This window comes from Opisthocomus hoazin, chromosome 1 (assembly GCF_030867145.1).
Source record: "Opisthocomus hoazin isolate bOpiHoa1 chromosome 1, bOpiHoa1.hap1, whole genome shotgun sequence".
In the NCBI taxonomy this organism is placed as follows: domain Eukaryota; kingdom Metazoa; phylum Chordata; class Aves; order Opisthocomiformes; family Opisthocomidae; genus Opisthocomus; species Opisthocomus hoazin.
In genome coordinates this window covers 99,980,201-100,006,309 of record NC_134414.1, presented here as the reverse complement: position 1 = coordinate 100,006,309, position 26,109 = coordinate 99,980,201, and the positions used below count along the sequence as shown (strand labels likewise).

At 49.3% G+C, this 26,109-nt stretch overlaps 1 protein-coding gene across 1 annotated transcript; it reads right to left on the bottom strand.

The window, feature by feature from the left end:
- Positions 1-23,035: 23,035 nt before the first annotated feature.
- On the bottom strand, positions 23,036-25,573 carry MID1IP1 (MID1 interacting protein 1). Its single transcript, XM_075430634.1, has 2 exons — positions 25,225-25,573; positions 23,036-24,946 (listed from the first exon to the last, which is right to left on the bottom strand). The coding sequence occupies exon 2, from the start codon at positions 24,818-24,820 to the stop codon at positions 24,317-24,319; it is 504 nt and encodes a 167-aa protein (XP_075286749.1). The 5' UTR covers positions 24,821-24,946; positions 25,225-25,573; the 3' UTR covers positions 23,036-24,316.
- Positions 25,574-26,109: the final 536 nt, after the last annotated feature.

Sequence of the window (26,109 nt, the reverse complement as noted above, 5' to 3'; positions counted from 1 at the left end):
TATTTGAAAATCTGTGAGCCACGTATGTCCACCGCGAGCCAGAAAAGGATGAGCAAGTTTCTCAGTGTCAGGAGCTGATGACGGGTTGAGGGACCCCCAGAGCAGCGGGTCAGCTCTAACCACCGCCTGCGCTAAGGGATGCGTACCCCACCCTGCACCCTCTCCCTCCCTGACCCTGGCACCCTCCGCTGCCCAACTTTCCCATCTGCATCCATGCAGAGAGACATTGGGGATGAGCAGGAGCAGCACGGAGCCTCTGCCTGCATCTGCTGATCTCGCTGCCGCTGCCTGGGAGTGGGATTTTGGCTACTGCCAGGAGGAGCTACCCCTCCTCCATGTTCTCAGCAGTAACAGGTGATTTCTCTGGAGCAGGCACGGAGGGAGGCACTCATTACTTGCATCTCAGCTGGGGAAAGGCAACAGGCCAGGGGGATTTCAGATGCATTTTGCAAAAAGGAAAAGAATAATGGAATCATTAAGGTTGGAAAAGACCTCTAAGATCATGAAGTCCAACCGTCAACCCATCACCACTGTGCCTAGTAAACCATGTTATGAAGTGCCACAGCTACACGTTTTTTGAACCCCTCCAGGGATGGGGACTCCACCACTTCCCTGGGCAGCCTGTTCCAATGTCTGACCACTCTTTCAGGAAAGAAATTTTTCCTGACATCCAATCTAAACCTCCCCTGGCGCAACTTGAGGCTATTTCTCTGATCCTGTCACTAGTTACCTGGGAGAAAAGACCAAAACCCACCTCACTACAACCTCCCTTCAGGCCATTGTAGAGCCCCCACAGGGCTCCTGTGAGGGCAAAGGCCATCAGAGCTCATGAGTCTGTCAAGCAGTTCAAGCACTATGTGAGACCAAGGCCAGAGGCTGTTCAGAGACAAGACCTAGGGCCCCCTCTCTTCTGGGCTCTTCTTCACTTAGGTAGCAGGTTTGTTCAGGTTTAACAGTGACAGCACGTAATAGAGTAGTAGCTGCTCCCTTTTTCAAATGATCATTTAGCTTGGGTGTACCAAGCCATTCATTTCATGCTTATTAACCTTCGGAGTATTGTTTTGTCCAGACTGCCAGACAAATTAACTTTTAAGAGGGGTCTATATGGATGTCTGCAAACTCCCTTAGACACAAAGCAACTCTTAAGGAATATTTAATGAAATATGTAACAGTCAGTTTATCTATCTATAAACTAACACATCATTCTGGACAACAGTTCATCGGAAGTGCTGTGGGTAATTCTCAGGAAAAAAAATGAATCATCTAAAGAGGCAAGTAGGGAGGAGAGTAGGATGGTCAGAAAACTGCAAAAGATTCATCTACAGCAGCGCTTATTAATGTGTGGAAAAGATTTACCTTGCTGTGGAAAGAGCTGCAGCTTCTAAAGCTCCTCACACGTGGCCCAAGAGCTCACCTCCATCAGCTGCATTCATCAGCCTTCTTCCTGATGGTTAATGTGTTGAGGAGACTCCGTACCCCTACCCAGCCCCCTGCCAAATTTCTCTGCAAGGACAACAATATGGAACTTGGATCAATATTGTAAGAAGCAAAACCAAAGTCCACTCTGACCTCTGCTTCACTTTAGAAAGGTACATGGTGCCAAGGGCAGCACTCCCCTTCTGTGCTGTGCCCTCTACCACATGCGCAAATATCCCTTGAGGATGTCATGTCCCAGTCCTGAGGAGCTCACGAGGCAAACTGGCATGGCTTCAGGAGCTCCCATAAGTATGATCTTCTATGCAACTGACACAAATCTTTTTAAAAAGACTCTAAAAACCCCATGCCAGATGCCTGCACAGGGCACCAAAGCCCAAGCATTGGACTGCAGCGAGCTGTAGTAAGGAGGTGGCAGTTCCAGGGGGCCTGGATGACAGTGTCATCCTAAATCACGTGGAAGAAGCCCTGCAGAAAGCAAATTCCCTGAAAATTGCCTGGAGCCAGAGATTCTCTCTCACGACATATTTGCACGCAGGCCAGGTCTCCTTCTTAACGTACTTTGCCTTTTGTCTTGTTTTTCTGGCTTCCAACAACAACCCAAATGAAACATCGGAAACAATGAAAGCATTAAAGGAAAATGTCATGCCTATCAATATACGCCTTTGTGGCTGTGGGAGCCGAGAAGGCGTGATGTCAATGGTGGGAAAAGCTTAAAATTTTCCGTTGAGAAAAGGGATCTGCCTTCAACAGGAGCAACGTGTCCCAAAATACACGCTGTGCCACCCGGTCAAGCAGGAGAGCGCTGAGCTGCGACGCAGCCTGGGCCAGGAAGCCGATTTAATTCAGAAGTTACAGAAGAAACGTGCACTTGTTTACCATAGGGGCGTATAGCGGTGATGCGTGCAGGATTAAATTCTGTGAGCAAAAACATTGAGGGCAGCATTCTCTGTACACTGAGAAATAAAAATAACCTACCCCACAAGTTAGAAATTAAATGGTGAGGCCGGGTGTGGAGTACGTAGCTCTGCAGCTGAACCCTTCGCTGGGCTGTCAAATTTAACTGCACGACTTTGCATCGAACCTGATAACAAGTAACCACAGAAGCTGGCTCCCTGTCACCTAGGACCAGGCAGTTGGCTGTCTGATGGACTCCAGTTGCTTTCAAGGCACGTCAAAGGGATGAGTCTACTCTCACGGTGATGGAGGTGTTAATTTCCTTGGTTGACTTGGTTCTGAAGTGGACTGGAAACAGCAGCCTGGTCCCTTACAGCTGGGCAGTGGTTCAGAAAGCCACCCCTCATCACCTCCCAGCTCCCACCCTTTAGTCGCTCAGCTATTTTCAGGGAATCACTTAACAGCTTTCCGGCTGGTGGCTTTCTGTTGTGACAGGTGTGCTGGATTGAGATCAGATATCAAATTGTTGAATTTGAGAAGGCCCAATGCTGTGACAATTAATTTCAAATCCAGATCTCACAATCCTCAAATTCCTGGGCCCATGGGATCTGAAATTCTGATTTCAGCAGCTACAGAAGTCCAGAGGCAAGGTGGGGGCTTCAGTTCTGGGCTGGATGAAAACTGCTGTAAAACACTTTACCACCTCTTTGGCTCACTAAAAACCTGAGACTTCCCCACCTGGGCATAAGAGTGAAAAAGCAGAGTCCCAGACAGCAAAGTCCTGCCAAGCCTTCCGGTTTTCCGCTCTACAGGGACCATTTCTGCTCTTTTAAGGAAAAAGTCTGGAGGAAAATCAGAGCAATTTACAACTTCATAATGAGGAAGTACAGGCTCCTGGCAGTCTGTGTTGGGACATAGAGAAATATATAGACTTCCATGCAAACACATGATCTACCGGGCTTTTGTTGTTGCCGTTGATGAAAGGGTCCAGCAGGTATGAAACAAGCTGAGCAGCGAGCCTGCCTGCCTGCCTGCCTACCTGCCTTTGAGGTCGTTCTCTTTCACTTGCAGCGTGGCAATCGCTTGCTGCTAGAGAGATCCCCAGGTCCCAAATGGAGGAAGAGAGCTCTGGCTGAAGCGTCAGCAAGTGCTAAGGTAGAATTTTGCTCCAGGAGAAATGATGCTCTGAAACTGTCGGCGCAGGGCTCAGAGCATCTGTTTGCACTGCAGAGAGCAGCACTGCCCAGACCCAGCCGAGCTGGCCCGGAACGAGCTGCCCGTCATGAGAAGGACACGGCCAGATCTGGTGTACCTCTCCGGCCCACATGAAGTCTAGCCGACAGAGACCCTGAGCTGGCTGGAGCACTTGTACAGACAGAGCTACCTCCTGCTCCCCTTTATTATTTTGTTGGCGTGGGACATCTTACATGGCAGAGCATGATGACAAAACATAGGTGTCCCTCTCCATCTTCGTTGAGACATTGAAGCATGTTCATCCCTATATATTTTAAGCCAAACACTGTTCTCCAGCTGAAACAGGAGAGATTTTTAATGCTTCCTATTTTAGATGGATGGGGCATTTATGAAGGCAAAAATTGTCTTGCAGAGGGAGTTCATTGCTTGCAGTGAGGGTGAGAGGAGATGGGGAAGGCCGAGCAAGGCAGTCACCTCAGTGCTGGCATAGCTTGCAATGGCACTTCTGTTCCTTAGCCACGGGGCAGGTCTGTTCACCGTGGTCTCAGTCCTCAGAGCAGATGGGCACATCCTGCATCGCCCTGCTTGCCTGCGTATACAGGTTTCCTTGTAATGTAATTGAGGTCACCGGAGGGACTGCTGCGGACCTGCATCTTCTTGCAGCGTGCAGAGTGTGCTCCGTTCCAACTGTTCAGATGCTGCGAACCCCACCAGCCCTGGGAACTGACCCTTTCACTAGGATGGATGACTTCTGGCTCACCTACCCCAAAAGCCAAGTTGCTACAGCTAGAATCCACTGAATGCTCCTGTCTATAAAGCAAAGGCCAGCACAGCTCACATTTCCAAAGCACAGCTGGATCTGGTTTAGAGAAAGAGCAATGAAGTCATAACAACTTATTCTATCGTTAAATTCATCTGGCCCAGTTTGGGCACGCTCAGGAAGCAAAACAATTGCAGCTGAAGTTAACCAGATGCTTTTCAGGCTAGATTTGTACGTAAACTGGTACAGTTCTGGATTCCTCGGGTTCCTTCACAAGGCTCTCAGGCAATGCTAACAAGTGAAGGGTCACGCCAAATGTCTACCATATGCTGCACAGGCACAATTTCCTCTCAAGGTTTTTGTTACATTACGTTTTTAATTTTTTCCTTGAAGATTTAATTCCATAGGTTGCTGTTGGAAGTAGATGCAGTTTTATCGATGGAAGGAATTTCACCTGTTCAAATCAAGTTTGGAGGGATTCAGACATAGCTGGGGTTTTTATATTTCCTAATAAGCATTCCACCCCTTGCTCCTCCAAGGTATGGTAGTCATGCCTCTCACGTCCCTGCACATACACAAAGTACCCGTAGCCGTGCCGCGCAGGGCTAAAGCAACACAAGAACCATCTGATTACTTAATAGAAATATGTAAATGAATGTCACTACCACCTCTAATGTCACACAAAAGTCAACACAGAAAGATTATATTCCACCAAAAGTCTTGGTCTGCAGGTCAATGTCCCCCTGCCAGCCTCCCTCAGCTATTCCAGGAAAGTCAACAGACCCCAACAGGTCAGCTCTTTGAGACTGGTCAACAAATGATACTGCTGAGTTCATTTAGACTTTTTAAAAGCATAATTTTTTCAAACTGGGAAAATATATACTGAGCAAACTTCATTCTAGCTCAGACACACTTAGCCAAATTACAGTACAAAAGTTTCTCTGTTTATTAAGTTTCTCCGCAAAAGAGACTAATCCACATTGCTAACTGTATCAAGGTGGTAACAAAGTACATCAGCCAGTATATTTAAGTTTCTAATTTTGAGTTTCTACACGTCACAACTTGTGGACCACTGTCAAAACCTGTAGAATCATAGAATCATAGAAAGTTTTGGGTCGGAAGGGACCCCTAGAGGTCATCTAGTCCAACCCCCCCGCAGCGAGCAGGGACACCACTAACGAGATCAGGTTGCTCAGAGCCCTGTCCAACCTGGCCTTGAATGTTTCCAGGGATGGGGCCTCCACTACCTCTCTGGGCAACCCGTTCCAGTGTTTCACCACCCTCATCGTAAAGAATTTCTTCCTTATATCCAGCCTAAACCTACCCTGTTTTAGTTTAAAACCATTACCCCTCGTCCTGTCACTGCTGTCTCTACTAAAAATATTGTCGAGCTGTAGCTTTTAAACACTTTCTTATGCAGCTCCTGAGTTTTGGGTAGAGTTGCAATTTCAGGAGGTCTGTTCTCAGTGAAGTTGTGGATCAAACTGAATAGCCAAATTAATGCAAAAAAAAGGCAGCAGGTCAGGTAACTTACAAAACAAATGCTTGGGAGTCCACTTACATTACTCTTTACACAGACAACTTTTCTTGGAAATACTGCCTCTGAACAATTCAAAACCATGTTACTTTTTTTATTGTAAGGGAGGCAGAGCTGGGCTCAGAGAGATTCAGGCTGAGGAGAATTAAAAAAATAGTTTTTACAGTGATGCATTCTGCTTCCTGGCTAAATCTGTCCTTAGGTCTTACTAAGGACATGTAGAAAGCATTCTAAACTCTCATTTGACGTGTAACATAAAGATTTAGTCCTACGTTTAGTTAACAGTATTCGATTGCTGCTCATGGTGATGGTAACTTTGTCCATCTGGTTTAAGATACTTCTGCAGCCATTGGAAAAATTGAAATTTTAATATTCCACCTGGGTATTATAGAAATGTAAATATCAGAAGCCCTTGAAAGAGAACTCATCCTTCAACTCATGAGTGATAGCAATACCTTCCTTGAGTTCATAGTGTTTGTTAAAGAGTCAATAAACTACCACCTCAACCTCCATATAGTCTAGAGAAGGGTGCCAGACCTTAATTTCCCTAAACTTTCCCACTTTATGGGACATGTAGTACAGAGCTTGAGAACCATGGCTTCAACCAGACATTTGGGTGTTCACATCCGGTGAGCACTACATCAGCACTCGCTAGGTTAGGAGGATGAGGAAACCATTGAGGAGATTGTGTGGGAGGTATACAGGCACTCCCAAGACAATCATTCTGTACTTACTGCTTTTAAGACCACTGATCACACTCAAACTAACTCTAAAATAGTGCATAGATTGCTTTGGACCTTCCCTTGGCCCTTAAGAAATTTTTAGGTATTTCGCTCTCCATCACGTCTAATTATAAGATGTGAGCCAATGCACAAAGACTCTGTCTTTTTTTGCAGCCATCTTACTATTATCTAGCCTTGTTTATTTAATGATGTCTTAATCCAAGCTAATCACATCCCTAGCAGCGAATTAGGTTCTAAATGACAATGAATTATGTTAGCAGGAGGATAATCAGGGGAGAGCAATCCAATCACTTCCACTTTTTTAAGCATACCTAAATCAAAAACAGTGATGAAGAAGACACATTGCAGAGCACTATATGAGAGAGTAAAGTATCGCTGAACACACCTGGACCTGCATAAGCAAGCGTGAAGATGGTGTAGGTCCCTCCCATCAGACCTGGGCCTTCAGGTTTGCTCTGACTTCAGGACAAGCAACACATGGCTTGTAGGAAACAGGGAGAGAGGGATGAGGAGGAGGTTGAAGGAGACTGGATGAAAAGTGTTACCTGGATTTGAAAACACATTTAGGATCATGAATAAACTGTAACTTAGTAGTCCAGTGCTAGCAGTCTGCACTAGACTCCAGAAAAGTCCTTGGTGGGTCAGTATTACCTGGAGTGTGGCTGGGACTGTGCAGTGTTTCCTTTACCGATTAATGAGTGGAAAGAAAGATGGTACAGGTGAAGAGCAGGATCGGTGTGTTAAGACTTGCACTGTCTCAGCGGATGCCAAGGACAAAGACGCAGTGCGTCGCAGAGCTGCATGGCCCTTTCTGTCCCCCAAGCTGTTCGTCTTTCAGGGAGGCAGAGTATTCCAGATACTGAGTATTTGTTAGCCTTTCAAATACCCCGACATGTCAAACATGCTATTTGCCAGGAAGCACTTTTATTGATTTTTTTTGATAAGAGAGTAAAATATTGGCAAAAGTTTCTCCTATTCCTTATCATAAGCATCAACACAGAGCAAATGTCATGCATTAGTCCCGTACTTTTTCAACAACATCATAGAAAGCTTAAATAAATTCATTCATCTGGAAGCAATGTTGTTTCTGGAATAGCAGCTTTGTAGCAGTTATTCAAGTGCTGGGAAGGGACAGATCAGCAGCCAAACAGCACAGCCAGCTCTGGCACTCTAAGGGATTTATGTGGGGCTAGAGAACTGTCCCATGCAGAAGCAGGCTTGAGTAACAATTTGCTAAACTGATATGCCCTGCTCCAGAGTTGAAAACTACCCAGACACTGGAACCCTTCCTCCATCTGCCTACACACAGCTCTCATTTGCCTCAGCCTGAACGATTCAAAACTGTACTGATGGGAAAAAGCACATTTTGTCTTCAACAGATTCGCATCTACCACAAACAACACGAGAAAACAGGGCAAACCCTTCTCCGCAGTGGAAAAAAAACCTTAACGGACAGCCCTCTTTCTGCGACCCTTAGGAAAAAAAACGTGCTCCTAAAAAGGCAGCAAATAAATTGAGATTCAGCCTAAAAGAATGGAGGCTGCTATGTTTTGGGGGGAGGGGGAAGGATGAAAGGGAGGAGTACAAAGTAAGAGGCATTTAAAGTCATGAAAAAAAGCTGAGAATCAATAAACAGGCTGAAACAGCGAACAAAATGCGCCAGGATTGAAAACGAAACAAAAAACCCTCCAGCCTTTGGGGAATTTGTGCTGCACATACAGCTGCAATGGCCCAGGCAAAGAAAAATCGAGGGATCTAAAATTGTAGATGGCTGTGGCCAAAACCCCACTCATCTTTATTTCCCAATTTTAAAAAAGGCCGGAGAGTTTATTTCCCATAGCCTACCTTAAGGCAAGCTCTCTCGGACTGGGATCAAAACTTGAAGAGTCAGGGTAGCTGTTCTCTGCCACTCACAGGGGCCATACCTGCCTGATGGGGTGGGCAGGGACACGACGAGAGAAGGAGGCTTAGGACTTTGCTTTGGGAAGTTTGTAACCATGATTTGTATACACTGAATGCTTTCAGCACCACATCAAGTTTTTAAGGAGCGTATGTAATGGAATGTATTTATCTGCTTGTATTTCTTCCTTCAGAGTGTGTTGCCATAAACCTACCAGGCTTCTTCAAGCTTGGGATGCTGTTTTTGTAAGACCCTTTTTTCCTGTTGGGGATGTGCTTTAAGCTGCGGGCTGAGCACAGGGAGCTCAGGCAGTGAAGCTGTGTACACCACTCCCACTGATGCCTGCTGTGAGGCTGAGAAGAAAAATAAGATAATCTGACCAGACCCCGCTCATGTCATGGAAATATGTAGGCAAGAAGACAGAGCACATGGAAAAGCACCTCGTCTCAGCACAAATGTCCCCCTCGTTACAGCAGGTTTCCCTCCACAGGGATACCAGCTGCGTTGCAGGCCCCTGGGGTGGGGTAATATTTCTCACATTAACAGCCCAGCTGTGGCTGTTTGAGTGGGTCTGGCCCACTCCAGCAGCAGTTTCCCCCATGGGACTCTTTGCATGACTGCAGGGAGTGGGAGCCAGTGCCTTCATGCTCGACTGTACTGATCTAGTCCCAGAGGAGTGGAGGAACTCTGGAGCAAAACCGATGGGCTGCCCCCAGGCACGGGTCTTGCTTACACTTTGGAGCGAGTTTTCCCTCGTCCCGACCCACTCACCGCAGGGCCCTCGCCCTGCTGGCAGCAGGCAGGTCTCGGGGTAGTTGACCCTCATGAACCACAAGCCCCTCCGAGGTTGGGACCAGCTGTAGGCATGGGACCAGCACCCTGTACAGCCCATGCAGCTCACTCTCTCTTGACAGTCAGCCTGTTGCTGTTTTCTCTCTCTGGGAAGGATGCCTGATCAAGAGCCTTCCTTTAAGCCTATTTTCCAGGAAAAAAAATCCACATGATTTTGCTCTGTGTATGCATGAATGCCTGGATCTCCCTTGCCAAGTTTTGAATCCATCAGGCCCCTTCATCCAGGTTTGACAAAGGAGTTGGTATTTCCAACTGCACTTACCTGCTGGGCTAAGCGACCTTGGAGGGGGCACATGCCAGGCTACCCGGCGGAGCGTGCAGCATGCCCCACGTGCACGTTTACCTCCTCCGGGAACCAGAGCCTGGGGCTGGAGGGGACAGGGGGCGCTGACATTTTACCTGCGTTTTGCCCCTGCACAGGGTGAGAGTAAGGCCATGGGATGCCAGAACACAGATGCTCACGGAGATGCAGCCAGAGACACCGCATTTGGGTATTCATGCTCTCCCCAGGGCGAAGACCGAAGCACGAGGTCATGCTTTGTCAGCAGGGAACCCGCATGCCAGAGGAAACACGATGGAGACAGACCTCACAGTGCCCCAGCTTCAAAAAGAGCTTCAGATGAAGCTTTCATTTCCTTAGACGTCAGAGTCAATCAACACCAAGACGCAGATCTGTAGCAAACTATCTGGTCATTAGCCCTTTGACTTGCTACTCCTCATCTTCCCTGCCCAGTCCCCCAACGTGTTCTACCAGCCGGCTCCACTTCTGGGGTATAAAGCTTAAGAGGAAAGTGAAGTCACATCTAATCTGCATAAAACAATACGTCTTATAGTTTATAATTATTTTCACCCCTACACATCTTCACATGTGCCACAGGCTTTTCTCAGGGCCTCAGCTACACAGCCAGGACTCTCATATCCCCTAGGATGGAAATGTGAAATCACAAAATGATCTCATGCATTTTTCTTTGCTCTGGTTTCAATCTCCCTTCCCTTTGCCAGCGTATTTCCAACATACGAAGCATGCTTCCCAGTGTTCATTTTCAACACTCTTTCTTCTCTATTTCCATTTTAGCTTATTTCTTCTCCTTTCTCTTTCTTTTCACCTGCCTTTTATCTACTAGTCCTCCTTTCCTCCTTCTGTCCCATTTCAAAACCTCCCTACGAGCCAAGACTTCTATCTCTAAAGAGTAATGCTGTCAGCTTTAATAGGAGCTGGATTAACTCCCACGGCTTTCATCTTCCCATCTTTTTTTTTTATTTCTGCATCCTCTGTCTGTCCTCTCCATCCCAGTTCCTGTCTCCATCTCCATCTTCTCTGCAACTTGCTTGAAATTTTCTTTCCATTGCTCACCTCACATCTTGCTCGCCTCTCACCTCCGGCCCCTCTGTGCATTTTTCCTGCTCTTTTCCATCTATCCATGTCAAGGCAAACAATCTGCCTAATCTACCATCTAGCCAGTGACTGAGCTTTCCAGTCCACACCCACCACTGCTGTATGTGAGCACCTAATATATATTAAGATTAGGATCTCTCTTGTTCCCTCCCTGTTCCTTTCCAAACTATGTTGAAAAGGCTGGGGTGGGGGGGGTTTCACTAGTTCTGCCTCTTCCTTCCATGCCCCTCCCCAGCTCTCCAGGAGAAACAGAGAGCCAGAGATACGGGTTACAGAAAACTGTAGTTAATGCTTACCCTGTTAAATACACAAGAGCTTTCCCCAAAAGAGGACACGAGGCCTGACGTAATGTCATCCAAGACAGTGGAAAGACTGAGATTAAACTCCCCAGGAGCAGGAACAGACCCCTGGGAGAAGAGAGATTGACAGGGAATGTGTGAAAAAAACCTATGAATGTGAGAAAGGACTGTAGAAGATAGGGGAGTAAAAAGGGGACATTTAGAAGATGCCCATATTTCCTGAAACACGATCTTCTCCCTTGCAGTCAGGATCTCCCTTGAAATCTGTATTTCCCTAAAACAAATCGGCACTCCCTGGGGGGGTTATTCTAGGAGGCTGACCTAGATGGTAGGGTAAAGGAGGATCCACCCATCATGATCTCAGTTATTTTTTTCTCATAGTTCATAAGAAAGTAATTTTCCCACAGCCTCTGCTTCTCCCAACATCTGTGCTATTTAGGGAAATAAAGCAGAAATCGGCAACTTTGCGCTTCACCCAGACTGAGTCACAGAGGTGGTACAAGCAGGTCTGGAAGGGATTCAGTAGCCCTGACAATAGCAAAGAGGAGTGGATCCTGCTCCTCTCTGTCCCTGAAACCAGGAGGAGAAGACAAAGAGAGGCCCTTACTGGAGTCCCTAGTCTTTCCATGGGGCTGGGAGGGAAGGGAAACAACAGAAATCAGAAAGAAGGGTAGAGGGATACGAATGTCTCCTGTACTCTTCCTAGATACGAGAGAGAAGAACAGATGGGAAGTGAGGATGAAAGCCTCTTGTAGGTCCCTCTGTGGGCTGTGAAGCGTCCGCTTGGGAAAAGCAGTAACATTTAGGGTAGGGTGCTGGGGGCAACTTGGGGAGCAGAGGACTGAACATAGCCCTGCGGCCCAGAGATGTCTTCGGTTCCACTGTGGAGGAGGGATACAAAAATACGTGTTTTAGAAAGCATGCTCCCAGCCCTGGAAGCCTGGCTAGGCTGCTGAAGGCAAGCACTTCTCCAAAACACAGGGGCTATATGCAAAAAATACAGACAGGAAAACCACCCCAAGTTGCCAACCAGCTTCTTCAAGAAGGAAAACAAAGAGAAAGGAAGAAAGAGAATATGTAGAAGGAGAAAGCAGGAAAGAAAAACAGGGTCACGGAAAATTTAATTGAAAATCTCTTAATTCACCAAAATGTAAATCAGCTATGTTCTGTTAAATAAATTGTGTTAGTAAGTTAGTAATGCCTTGACTTGCCTTATCTAGCCACCACAGTTCTTTAAGTGCATCAGCAGTAAATTATGTGTATTTGCCATGGTGTTCTTGCAATCAGAATTAGGTTTCTGCAGGTTTCAGTTCTCCTTTCCTACAGCGGAAGCTGAGATGGAAATAACGAACAACCCTGCTCAGACGCTACTCACCATTTCCCTCTCTTGGTTACTCAAACTTTCTACTCCAGGCAGTGTAGTTAGCAGCTCTTTCTGCCACGTTGAGGCTTTGCAGCAGGTACAACATGACAACAACTGCGTGCCCCAATCTCAGTCCATAACGCTGAATTAATATAGCGTGTTTTTCCACAGACTTCCGTAAATTCAGAGAAATATCTGCAGGAAGGAAAAGACAATATTTCTACGTCCATTCAGATGAATTACAACCCCAAAATAATAGCTGGAAACTTGTTTGCAAAAAATCAGTAGACTTCAAAAACAGCAGTGTGTAGTTTGGGAAGAAAGATAATCATGCTGATGTGCAGAAGAAGGAAAAGGATTGCGGTATAAATAATGCAAAAGGGGAGGAAGAAGGGACAGACAAAAAGAACATATTATTGGTAAAAATCAATAGCAATCATCATACAGTTTTTATGAGAACCTATTCTCCTGGAATAGGTGAATGCATAGGGGTGTACCTCAGTAGCCTAAAAATCAGAATGTTAAAGAGAAGTAAAGCAGACCATGTTTTTACCACTTGTCAAATAAAATGCTACATATTTCTGAGTAACTAAGGCAGTATGTCTGTTGGCAAAGTAGCAGTGTACAAACCTGTCATCTGTATATTGGGGGAACTCAGATCTGCCAATTCAGAGAAAGTGTAGCTTCCTAGAAATTAGTAATTCCATCTGATTAGTAACTAAAGGACTTTTTTCTCTTTCCTGAAAGAATGTCTCCCCTTTTTGGATCAATTTCTTGGGGATCTCCACACATCAAACTGCAACCTGAAGAGCTTGTGTCTCACACAGTTCTAGAGACTGACTGCACCCGAGAGCACGGTTTAGGAGGGATCCTTAGAAAAGCCTTTATCTGATAAATGCCTCCAATGGCACAGAGAATAGCTTTTCCCCAGTGTCCACAAACTGCCTTCCCCTGCTGCAGCGTGCTGAGGGGACCCCAGCAGAAGTGACAGATCATGCACCATATTCTCAGAGCACCTTGGGGTGCTTTTCTTTCCCTCCATGAGAGCATCTTGATTTCCTGGTGGAAACTGAAGGATACTTATGTATCTTCATGTATCCTTGCCACTCACAAATAATGGAAAGGACTTTAAAAATGCATTTGTGTTTCCTCTGCAGAGAAAACTGAGAGGACTGAGGTCAAAGACAACTCACCATCTCCCCGACATTAGTCAATGTGTGGCATCTATACTCAGCTTTGCTCCACATCCTGTTGTATTCTCGCTCCTAACCACTCACGTTTGCTACCCTGAGGCTGGAGCAAAGGTGGCCCACTCTTGTTCCTTTAAAAACCGTTTAGAAAAGGGAAACGAAGAAAAGTGAAGACATTGCTCTACAACAGAAATGATGACTTGGGAGCAGATGCTCAGAGAGGATGAGTCATGCTGCTTTTCTAGGAAGGGGCTCTTACCATGCACTGGAGATGGACCACATTACCTTTTTTTCACGCCAAATACTGCCACGTAAACCACGCACTGACCCAGCACGTGGCATTCAGAGTAACTGAATGGAAGGAAGACAGCGTATAGCTTAGCCAAGAGAGACTGAACGATCAGGCATCAAAGGTTCCCCACAATATGCTCTGACAGTCCACAGACAGCTGGTTGGTCATATGGTGCCAGCCTCTCTTCCCTGCCTCTAGCTTCTACATGATATTAAAAGGAGTAGGAAGGAAGGGAAATCCCTTCTTAAAATCATGTATACAAACAATAGTTGCATCAATGCAGATGGAAGGGGATCGTGTCCAAAATACACAGTCAAAAGCAGCAAGTGCTTCACAGTCTGACAGCCAGTCTCTAACAAACCTAGCTTTCGCGGAGAAAGCCGTCAAATGCAGACATGTCCCCTGGACAACGAGTCAGAGAAGGAGGAGGAGAAGCGAGCCAGTGTGGTAGCCCCTGCAGCCCAGCCCTTGTTGCGGAGGGCAGGCTCCCACCGCCGCCAGCATCATCACCCTGTGTGACTGCTTGGTGCAGCCCTGGGGTCAGGGCCCTTAGCCACGCTTCTGATGGGAACTCTTCCCCAGGGTTTTCTGGATAAGTCATTACGTACATGCAGACCAGAAGGGCACTGTGGACGTCAAGGCGTCTTCCTTACGCTACATGCTGACTCCACATCAGATGAGGCCCTGGTGAACGACATCCTCCCCTGCCTCCCACTTCGCATATGGAGGAAAGCTGGGCAGGGAGGGCTGGCCAGGGTCACATAGCCCTCCATAGCAGCTCCCTGGCCTCTGCAACAGCTCCCGTGGACTGCCAGGCACGTCAGGGCTCACAACAGCCCTGAAATCTGGTAAAGGATGCAAAGGAAGAATAAAAACATTTAATTTCAAAATATAAAGCTTTTTGTACCATTCTCTTTAGCCACCAAGCCATGACAGTGCAAAGGAACAGTTATCTGTGCTTTCACACCAAACCTCTCAGCTGTCTAAAATGTTCTTTACAGCCTGACAAAAGCACCTTACTCTTGCAAGCACTGAACTGCTCAGCATCTCTTTCAGAAAGAGTTCACGTACTAGGCAAGGCTGACTTCGGGACCTGGGAGAGATAAATCAGGCTGGGAGAGCACTGTGGATTAGCACCCTTGTTCCCACTACAGTGGCTTCCTTTCTGCTCCCTCTTCCCACGCAGGCAGCATCCCCTGGAAAACTCAACAGGCAATCTTTCCTCCTCTTCACTGATGGTACAGGCTCCTGACTGCACCCTCCTGTGTTTTCCAGGTGGCTGCTCTAAGACGGAAAAGAGGAGGAGAGGTGGAGTGGGGCAAGACTCCTGTGCCACAGGTGAGAGGGAGAGACTGGCCGGGAAAGCCATCGCCACGCAGTGCTGCCTACCCAGCAGAGAGAATTGGGTAAAATTTTCTGGGAGAGGCTGCCTCCCTCAGCTCTCCACCTGCTCTGGTTGAAGAAAACTTCACCTTACACAGCGCCATGGAAGCAAGAGAAGAAGCCTGGTTGTTCCTGTAGCCCAGGCATATCCTACCTCCTGCAGAAGGTGAGCTGAGCCAGAGGAGAGAACTGTGTGAAAATCTGCACTCCTCTAAATCACAACCCCAAAGAGAAACGGTGTCAGCCCTGTCAGTGGTCTCGGAGCATGTCTGCTGGGAAGGACTCCCCACAAAATACTCTGCCTTTTACCCAGTAGCATCTTTGAAGGCCAGCAGAGTCCTATTTTCAACCCTCAAAGTGATTTCCAAGTTCACCTCTCAAGGTTCCTGAAGAGTGGTTCCAGTCACTTCAGGAGCAACCTGCTCTCCTGGCTCTCTGCCCTCCGGTCCCAGACTTGTTTTGCATGCCATGCTTTAATTAGAAAGCAAGAGAGACCTGGTGCCCAGGGTGCTCTCAGGGAGGGCAAGTCCTGGGCTCCCATCCCTGCCAAGGCCTAGAACTCAGCATGCGTTGGTGCCTGCACACAAGATGAACCCAGCATTCCTGTTGCTCTTTTCTCTCTCCCTCCCACACACTCCATAAATATTAAAGCCTTCCATACCGAGCAAAATTGCTACCATGGTGTGCTCGGCATCACTGTCCCATAACGCCTTCTGGATGCTCTCCAGGGAGCTGGGACCCAACACTTCAGGCTGGACTCCCTTCGCTGGGATGCTGCCTGGCAGCTGCAGCAGCATCACTCTTGACTGAGCTCCGAAGGAGCTAAGCACCTCGCTTGCAAAGACCACGTGGAAGCATCTCCCCTCAGTGATCATAGAATCTTTCAGGTTGGAAAAGACCTCTAAGATCATCAACTCCAACTGTCACCCGAACACCACCATGCCTACTAAACCATGTTCTTAAGTGCCACATCTACATGTTTTTTGAACACCTCCAGGGGTGGGACTCCATCACTTCCCTGGGCAGCCTATTCCAATGCTTCAAAACTCTTTCAGTAAAGAAATTTTTCCTAATATCCAATCTAAACCTCCCTTGACGCAACTTGAGGCCTTCTCCTCTCGTCCTATCGCTAGCTACTTGGGAGAACAGACCAATGCCCGCCTCACTACAACCTCCTTTCAGGTAGTTGTAGAGAGTGATAAGGTCTCCCCTCAGCCTCCTCTTCTCCAGAGTAAGATGGGCACGGCCAGGGCATGGAGGCACCCAGGTGCCAGAGGGACAAGGGGTGACTGGCCCTGTCTCCTCCATGCTTGCCTGGGGAGCAAGCGCTGCCATCCTGGGGGCTGCAGGCTCTGGCGTGGTGGGCAAGGTGGCACACCACTGCATGCCACTGAGCCCAAGCCCTGCTCGGGATCGCGGCCGAGCGGCCAGTGATTTCAGTGGTACTCGGACTTGTCAGCATACACATCTCTTTTGGACGAACTTCCACAACCCGCTTAATCCAATCTACATGAAAGTGGCTGCCTGGGGGGCTCTGCCTCCTGCCAGCGTGTTCCCAACCCTTCCTCCACACCGGCCCCACAGCCAGTGCAGCTACACCTTCTGCTGAATGAGGGAATTAGCATGGCTGAAAGAGTTTTTTCCCTCTGCTAATTTTCAGCTGGATCAGCTCCCCAGCCTGGTAACTCCGTCACTGCATGAGCACTGGTGCCAGTACAATGGAAATGGAGATTTCAGGGGGACGGGGGCGGGGGACGGGGATGGGACCAGCCCTCTCAGCACTGCGTAGGCTTAAGCCAGTCAAGAAGTAGCCATCTCTGGGCCTTAAAATACATAGCCCTTCGAAATTATTGCATGTGCTCTTAGTTTCGTTTTAAAAATAATACTCCACTTAGATGAGGAATTGTTTTAGTCAATGCCAAATCTTGTACTAACAATACCAGTGAAAGCTGAAAGAAACCCACCATTTCTGTCATTAAAACCAGACTTCTCAACTTCTTTAAACGAGGCTTTTTTGCATTACACTGAACTCAAACACAAAAGTCAGCATCATAAATGCAAAGGCTGTGATCCGTCAGCTCCCTTGCTTTTCCTTGTCGCTGTACAGGCTCGCTACAGGGTGCATTTTCCTCTCAGTGTGAGTGTGACGCTACAATTAATACTAATGGCAATTATGAGGGCACATCAAAAGATGAGCACAGCACACATTAGCAACAGAAGCGGGCTTTCTGCACTGTTGGCTCTGCCTTCAGCACAGCTATTTAGGCACTCTGATATTTCTCAAAGTACAGATTGGTGATCAGCCATCACTATTAAAACATTCTCAAAAAAGCAGCGCCTCCGCATGAAAAATAACAGGTTAATAAAAGAAGCCAGGTTTAATTACATGATTCAAACAAGGAAATATGATGAAATCACCTAATACTCTGTTATTACCAATTACAGGTTGGTTCAAAACCGAGACCTGTCTGGGTGATGAAACAAGCTTGGTTTACTAGGAAGTTCAAGGAGGAAAAGTCTCAGAGAGATGGGAAAAGGGATTGGGAAGGACACCAGGAAAAGTCCCTAGGAGAAACGGCTTTCAGGGAATGAAAAGAGAACATGAGGAGAAGGAGATGGACAGCACACATGGGAAAGCAAGAGGCAAGGCAGGTGGCTAGAGCCATCGTGAATATTGCCCACTGGTGGGTACTCAGACAGAAAAATCTGTGTGAAGTCGATAGATGTTTGGCTCAAAGAAAGGCTGTGGCACTTTTCTCGTGTTGGCTGTTCACAGCTGCAGGAGCAGGCTCCTCTGTGGTTACCAAGCTCAATAACTATATTGAGTTGGTGGCTTTGTCGGCTTCCAGCTTCAGTGCTCTAAATGGGCAAGTTTGTAACTAGCCCTGCAAAAAAGCCAAATACCACTGTAGCTGTCAACATACTCTAACTGGTGCATGTCTGCCTAGCTCTTCAGTTAGTGCCATACAATCAGGCTCGAGAAGTATGAGCCATGAGAACTACATGCATTCTCATTTTTAAATTATCTGATCATAGGGGTGAAATGCGAACTAACTTGGTCGAGAGCGCAGGAAGTTCTGTAGGCTGCTTATCCCACCTGAAAACCGAAGAAAACCAGATTTCAGTTCCAGGCTTCCAGGGGAGTAGACGCATTCCCCTCTTTGTGATGACAAGTCTGGGGAAGCCATTTCAAATGTGAGTAAGATGAAATACAGCATCTCAGAAGCGCAGATATTAAAACTTGAAAAAATGCTTTTGTTGAGGTACTACTAATTGGGACCTTGTGTCTCCTTGGCTCTGCATTTAGACCGTCTACCTGCAAAAGACACAAGGGGAGCAGAATGTTACGCTGAAATATTTGAGAAGTAAAACTATTTCTTTGCATACAAAAAAAAAAAATCACTCTCAGATTCCAGTAAAATCTCTTCCAAGTGTGGTATAAGTGAAACCAGCTGACTGGTCAGGCTTCCTAGAAACCCATAAAAAGAGCGGGAAGGGTGTAGTCTGTCTAACTTATCTAATCACTGCGTTGAAACAGCCTCCATCCATGCAACACGTGCTGGTTGGCAGACAAGTGCTGACTCGGCAAGTCTTTAATCTGTCAACTCCCACATATTTTGATATACCACGAAAGCTGTCAACTTGGACGTCGAATACATCTTTTCTGCCCCAAGCGTGGTGGAAAGCCTTTGGGTATGGGCACCAGCCCTCCCGCTCAGAAGGGGTGAAAGGATGCTCCACCACTTCCCTTTCTTTGCTCCCAGGGAAAAACCACGCCAGTCACGGGGTCAGAAACCTCCCCATCACCTTTCTGCCTCCCCACCACAGCTCGATCCGGAGGAAATCCCTGAAGGAAAGCTTCACCTCGCATCCCTCTCCCCACTCCAGCATGTACGCCAACAACCAAACAGCAATCCTACAGCGAGGGGGCTGCCGTGCTGCTGCGCTGTACTCTGAAGCACGGCTTTCGGGGCTCGGCCCGTCCCCGCAGTTCAAACACAGATGAAAAGGGACACGCCATTAAAAGGGCTCAGCTAGTCTCAAGCAGCGTGTCTGCGCCTGCGGGATGTCGGTCCTGTGTTTGTAACACAAAGTTGCTAAGGTGAAACAGGCCAGAACGAAAAGAAAGAATTATATTAGAATCAGACGTATGCAGATAAACGTGATGATAAAAAGATACAGGACTTCAGTCGGCACTATGACAAAGCTTACAACACCACGAGGCAAGCTCCTTCACTGCTTGGTGGTTTAGCGTAGGCGTAGGTATAGGCACCTGTTCTGTCTCTAAGCTCTCCAAGCTTTTTCTGTGCCATCTCTTCCAGAACAAAATTCAAAAGCACAGAAACTAGAAGGTATTTTCCTCTTTCCGTCACTCCGGGTCAAATAAGTATGAGTGTGTTTGAACGGGGAAGGAGTATTACTCTTTATAAAGAGTGCCGATTCCGGCAGTTGGCTACCAACAAAAAGATACACAATTACTGCTCTCCTATTCGCAAATTTCCTTTTGGAAAGGAGTTTATAACTTCATTCCTTAGAACAAATGTTGACCCAAACTCGTCATGCAAGTCTGTAGTCTGGAAGGAAAATGATTTTGCAATGTCAGAACTAAGCATTCAGGTGTTTCTGCTTGTTTAGAGGTGACAACAAAAAATAACAGAGAAACACATGCAAAAGTGGAACTGCTTTTGCGATGCTCGCCACGCTTTAACTCCCTTCAGATTTTATGGCAGGTTATAACCCATCACATTCTTGTTTTTCCCCTGTGTGTATTATCACCTAAGATCTCTGAGCTCTTTGGAATATAGTACCTAGCACACTATTAGCTAGGTATAAATAATAAAAAGATAGAATGTATAGAGATATAAATAATAAAAAGCAGTATTCCCAGACCATCCCCTCCCATACTCGGGTGCTTCAGGGAAGTAAGTCTGTGGGAGAAAATCACCGCAGACTTTTCCACGAAGAGATAAGCCGTGTACAAAACCCACAGGCACAAAGAGGAGAAGCTTTCTATCCTCCTTTTTTCCTCTTTTTTTTTTTTCCTGGTAGAACAGGGTGCAACGCTTCACTCTGTAATAATGAGAATCTAATACAACCTTCCACCTGGTCACTAGCGGTAGGGCATCTTCAAGCGGAGCTGAGCTGCTGACAACTCGTGTGTCTCGGTGCAAGAGCCTGCGTGTGGGCAGAAACCAGCTGCAAAACGCAGAGATCTGATCTGCTTAAAACCTTCTGCAAGAAAAAGCTTCCAGAGGTAAAAGCAGGAAGATGGCAGCCTAGCCTGACTCAGCCTCATCTGCCCCCACTGTCGCCAAGTGTCACCAAGCTTTGACCAGAGCGTGCCCTTCGCAGCAGCGGAAGGGGCCAGGGCGCTGGGGAGGAGGCCGAGGAGAAACGCAGCCCGTCCAGCGCAGGGGACTGCAGCAGGCGGGTCTGGTCCGAGCGGCTGTCGCAAAACTGATTTCAGATTTTTAATCGGCTCGTGGGCAGGAAGGGACGCGGCAGCCCACTTCTGGAGGGGAATGGAGAAAACCTGGTGGTGCCAGGGGTAGAGACGGTTCCTGAAACGCAGACATAAGCCGGCACAGACCAGCCATCCATCCAGGGCAGCAGCCAGCGGCCAAAGCAGCCTTTAACGGGCTGTTCTTCCCGTGGGACTCGCGCTCGTCCCCAGCGCCCTTGTGTTTAGACATGTATGTATACATATATACACGCCCTGAGACAAAAGCTTGGCTTTGTCCCCATTTGCACTCCTGTTCTTTTGTTTACAGAAAAATAAGAGTTGACTTATAAACTATAATAGTATGTACTGGGCACTTCTGCACTGCTGCATCCCATGAGCAACGTCCTTGAGGCTCCTTGGCTGTGACATAACCTTCTACCATGGTCAGTTTGTAAGTGCCAACTGTTCCGAATCTCATTATTTATTACTCTTCCAATGTCTGCCTTATTGAGTCTATTTCATTTAAGTGAGCTAAAAATGACAACTGCTTCTCACAGTGCATGTCTATATTCCCCTGGTTTGTGCGTGGGTACGGTAGTTTGGCAGGTCGTGTTTTTGTTTGGGTCTGGCTTGGAGATAAAGCCGCTTATCAAAGTATTTGACGTCATAAAGATACTTTTACATTAGACTGATGTTGTTTCTCGTTATAACTTGCAGATATCGGAATCACTTTGCCAAAGCAGACTAAAGGTTTGCTGAGCTTGGTACCCGGTCAGAGGCACTTAAAACGATCCAGTCCTTCAAAAGAAAATGTAGCTCCTGATAATAAACCTAATTGTATTATATAGCACCACTCATGGAAATTTTTCCCAATTCAGCACCTTATGCAGAAAATCCAAGTGTTAAGACTCTGCAAACTCATCTTTGCTTACTGCAACGTCAGGAGCTGGCATTTACAGAACTGCCTGACCACCCCACCTTTCACAGAATCATAGAAAGGTAATTTCAGGCCAAGTTGTTTTCCAGAGCAGCCAACAGTGAAGTCCCACCCGCCCCGGCCTTCGCATGAGAGATACATCCCTAGTTTTACCTCTTGGTTCCCCCCCTCCCGCATCACACAATTGCTTTCTTGATCCTAAGAACCCCGATCCTCTCCCACGACCTTGAGAAAGGGGAGCTCTACAGCAGCTCCCGCATGGGTGGTCTTGGTGTCCCTCCTGCTGCTGGGAGCCTCGGCGGGTTTTGCTGCGGCTGAGCTGGGATCACCCAGGCTGCTGCCAGCTGCACACAGGAGCCACGTGCTGTCCAGCAATGGCGGGACCGTCGTCCCACCTCCTCGGCTGCCCAAAGCTTTACTCGTAAGGAAATGCCACCCTTGGTGCCAAACAGTTCTAGTTCTTCACTGCCCTTTCACTGAAACTTTCCTCATCTTTCTTTCGGGTGCAAAGGGAAGGGATGCAACATTCATGGTGATACTGCACTAACGTACGTTACCCACAGCTTAAATCAGCACATTGTCTCTTGTGCAACATTTAAACAGCATTGTCTAAACCCGCGCGAGGAGCAGCTACCAGGAGTTCAAAGGGAACGCTGCTGGAACGGCGCTCGCTGCTTCTGTCCGAGGCCTCGCCAGTGCCACCGAGCAGAGGCTGTAGCTGAGCAGAGGCTGTAGCTGAGCAGAGGCTGTAGCTACTGTGGTTTTCAGCCAGCTGAGGGCAAGGCAGAAGGGAGCCAAGCAGCAGAACAGGTTCGCCCTCTCGCCCTCGCCTTCAGGAGAGCGAGAACTTTACCGGCCAGCATAAAGCATCGCATCTTTTGCGCTGCTTTAGTTAAGATCACAGCAAGACTGGTGAGCTGACATGTTATGAAACCAGGGTAATCCCTCTCCCTGTTCATGACTTTTTTTCCTGGCATCTTCCCAAGAGGGGAGGGGAAGAGGAGCCGAAAACATGACGAAAAGAACAAGCGTCGCCAAGCTAAAAATCATCCAACCTTACAAAGTTCTTCTTTACCCTAGAAGGGAAAGCCTTCTAAAATATGCATTTTTAAACATACATGTAGGCTGATTGTTTGAACTACACAAACATCTGCCAGCTAGTACCATGTCTGGAGTGCTCACGCTTTACTACAATGTTCTAACAGTTGGCCTGAAAAACAAATTGCTAGGGAGTATCAGAATTTAAGCAAAAATATCCTTAAAGCTGAGAGAAAAATTATCCTCTTATATTTCTAAAAGAAAAAAAACAACCTACCGAACAAACCCTAAATTTGATGGCAAGAATGCAAAGTGAAATTTCACTGTAAGGAAATGTCTGCAAACTTACAATTTCAGTGCCTGAGAAGGAAACTTCATACGTTACGTAAGGATGTACATATTTATTAAATGGTTATCCTCTGCGATACGCACACAGTGTATTGTAACCCGTAAGTACACTTTTAATATTAGAACACAATATAGACACCCAATTCTGAGGCACATTACTTCAGCAAATGAAAAAAAAAAAGTAATTGCAGAGAGAAAGAAATCAATACAATTTCGCTAACATAAAACCAGTGAATTCCTAGTATCCAAGGAGGATTACAGAGGAAGGAAAGTAATGCCGGAGGAGATGGGGGAGGCAAGTATCCCAGACCTATTTGGACCAAGAGAGCAGAGCTCCCCACAGCACATTAAGACACTTCCCGAAAAACGCAAGTCATTCCTAGGCTTTGCTCCAACCTCCGTGAACCGAGGCCTGCACAGCAACCATGACTCTCCTGTCTTCTCGGATTTTGTTAAAGGGGCACTGACCTCCACGCCAGCATTCCCACAGAGCAACTGGGCTGCGCGGCTGGGGACAGCTTACCGAAACTCAGGCCATGTATGGTGCAGTTAATACGGCCATTCATCCATTTTAGACATGCGGAGGTATCATCACTACCCAAAGGCTCCCTTTTGGGATTAAAAAAAAAAAAAAGCCACAAAAATACCCTCTCTTGCACACGCAGAGATTTGTGTGTCTAGTAAGGCAGAGCTCTGGAGATAACTTCTAAGAACAACAGAAGAATTCCAGATGTTAAAAATACCATTTAATTAAAGAAACATAAATCATACCAAAAGGTTTAAGTCACTTTCGGTTAATACATTTGCATTTATTTTAGAATATACTCTACATCTGAGTAAAAAAGTTTTAAATAAACTCCAGCACATGTACAACCGTGGGACTCACCATCCGTCCCGCGACAGGAGGATGCTCGTTACCCTACCGCATTCCCTCCCGGGCAACAGAAGTGATTTCAGGCCAGTTTTGTTACGTTCATCAGCTTGTGTCGAGCCTCCTACCTACCAGCTACACCACCACCTCGTACACGCACGGGTTCGGCCCCCCCACGGGGGGGAGGCACAGCAACCGCTCGCCCCAGACAGGACCACAAAAAAAAAAAAACAAACCAAGGGGGACGGGGGGAAAAATAATTAATAAACTAGTATTGATTAAAGTACATCTCTCTCGCTTGTGCGTTGGTAGCAAACCGGCTGCAGTCCTGGAAGCACGCAGGGGAGCCTCAGCCCCGGGTCGCTGCCCTCCCCCTGCCCCGGCGGGGATGGGACGGGACGACGGGACACCGGGACACCGCCCCCCCCTCCCCCGGCGCTCACTGCCCCCAGCTGCTGAAGCCGATCTCCTGCTTGTATCTGTTGGTGAGGACGTTGGCCTTGCGGGTGAGCTTGGAGAGGACCGAGTGGAGTCCGCTGAGGTGGTAGTGGAACTGCTTCTCCAGGTCCTCCTCCGCCTCGCCCTCCTCGGCGGGCCCGCCGCCCAGCTTGTCCTTCTTGCGGGCCGCCGCCGCCGCCTCCTCGCCCGCCGGCGGCTGCACCACCCCCCACTCGATGTCGTTGCGGATGGATTTGAGCAGCACGTAGTGGCTGTACATGTCCCGGCGGGAGAAGAAGGGGCCGGGGTCGGCGGGCGGCAGGGCCGCGTCCCGCTGCGGGCACACGGCGCCGGCCGCGTCCAGCTCCTCCAGCAGCAGCGGCACGTCGCGCAGCAGGCTGGGCACCATCACCGTCTGGTCCATGTTGTTGACGGCGCCGATGAAGCGGTTCATGGCGTTGAAGAGGGAGTACTTCTGGCTGTACGAGTCGCAGATCTGCATCATGCCGGCGGGCGGGGCGGCTCAGCCGGGCGCCTCGGACCGCGGGGCTCCTCCGGCGGAGACCGAGACCTCCTCCTCCTCCTCCTCCGCGGGCTGGGCCGCGCTCGGCGGCTGCTGGCGGGCAGAGCCCTGCGGGGAGGCGACGGGCGCCGGGTCAGGGGCTGCTCTCTCTCCTCCTCCCTCCCTCCCTCCCTCCTTCGTTCCCTCCAGCCCGCCTTCCCGCCGCCGCCTTCACCCGCGGCCCCATCTCCCTTCCCAGGCTTTCCCTTCCCGTCCCTTCCCCCCCCCCAAGAGGTAAAACACCCCCCCCGCCCCCAAACCCGCAACCCCTCCCGCGGGGCACGCGTGGCGCGACCGAGGGGAAGGCAGCCGCACACCACGCCGGGGAACCCGGCCGGGACACCCACCGTGCTCCGGAGCCGCTCACCGCCGCGCCGTCAGCCCCCCGCCACCGCCGCCGCCCGTGGGCGCGCTCCCATCCCCGGCGCCGCGCCGGCAGCGCGCACCCCGCAGCACGATCCGTCCCCAGCGCCACCCACCGCGCCGGCACCACAGATAAAGGCGGCGGGCGGCGACCGCGCCCCGCCGACTCCGCCTCTCGCCCCGCACCGGGGGAGGGCACCTCGACGGGGGGGGTGGGGGGTGCCGGGACCGGCCGGGCCCAGCCCAGCCGAGCCCAGCCCAGCCCAGCCGGCGGCGCAGAGCCGCTTCTGGCCTTCGCGGTCGAAACTGCGGGGCCGGGTCCCCGGGGCAGACGGGCTCCGCCCGGCCCGGCCTGGTAACCCCCTCAGGCGGCGCTGAGGCGGCGGGCGCCGGCCGGCGGCGGGCGGGAGGGGCGGCTACGCCGGCGGGCTGGAGTGATTGACAGGGCAGGCGGCGGGGACACGCGGGCCCCGCGTGCTGCCCGCGTTCTCCCAGGCCGCTCATTGGCTGCCGGCTGCGCGGCGAGCGTGACGACCGCGCCGCCCGCCCCCGCTGCCCCGCGTGCTCCAGCGGCAATTCGAGCGGGCCGGCGGACGGAGGGGGGGCGGGGAGGGGCCCGCCGGCACCCGGCCAGGCTCGCGTCGCCGCCGCCCAGCAGCCCGGCGAGGGGCTGCGGCTCCCCGCTGCCCTCCGGCGGCGCCGCGCCGCACCGGGCCGGTCCGGGCCAGCCCGCTGGGGGAGCGGGCGCGGCCCCTCCCGGGGCGGCCTTTGTCTGCCGGCCAGCGCTGCGGAGGGGCGCCTGGCAGCGGCCGCGCGGCGGCCGGCATCACCCCACAGCCTCACCTCCGGGCCCAGCCAATCGGCGGGCC

Coding starts and splice junctions, on each gene's coding strand:
- MID1IP1 (XM_075430634.1), bottom strand. CDS start 24,820: ATGATGCAGATCTGCGACTCGTACAGCCAGAAGTACTCCCTCTTCAAC.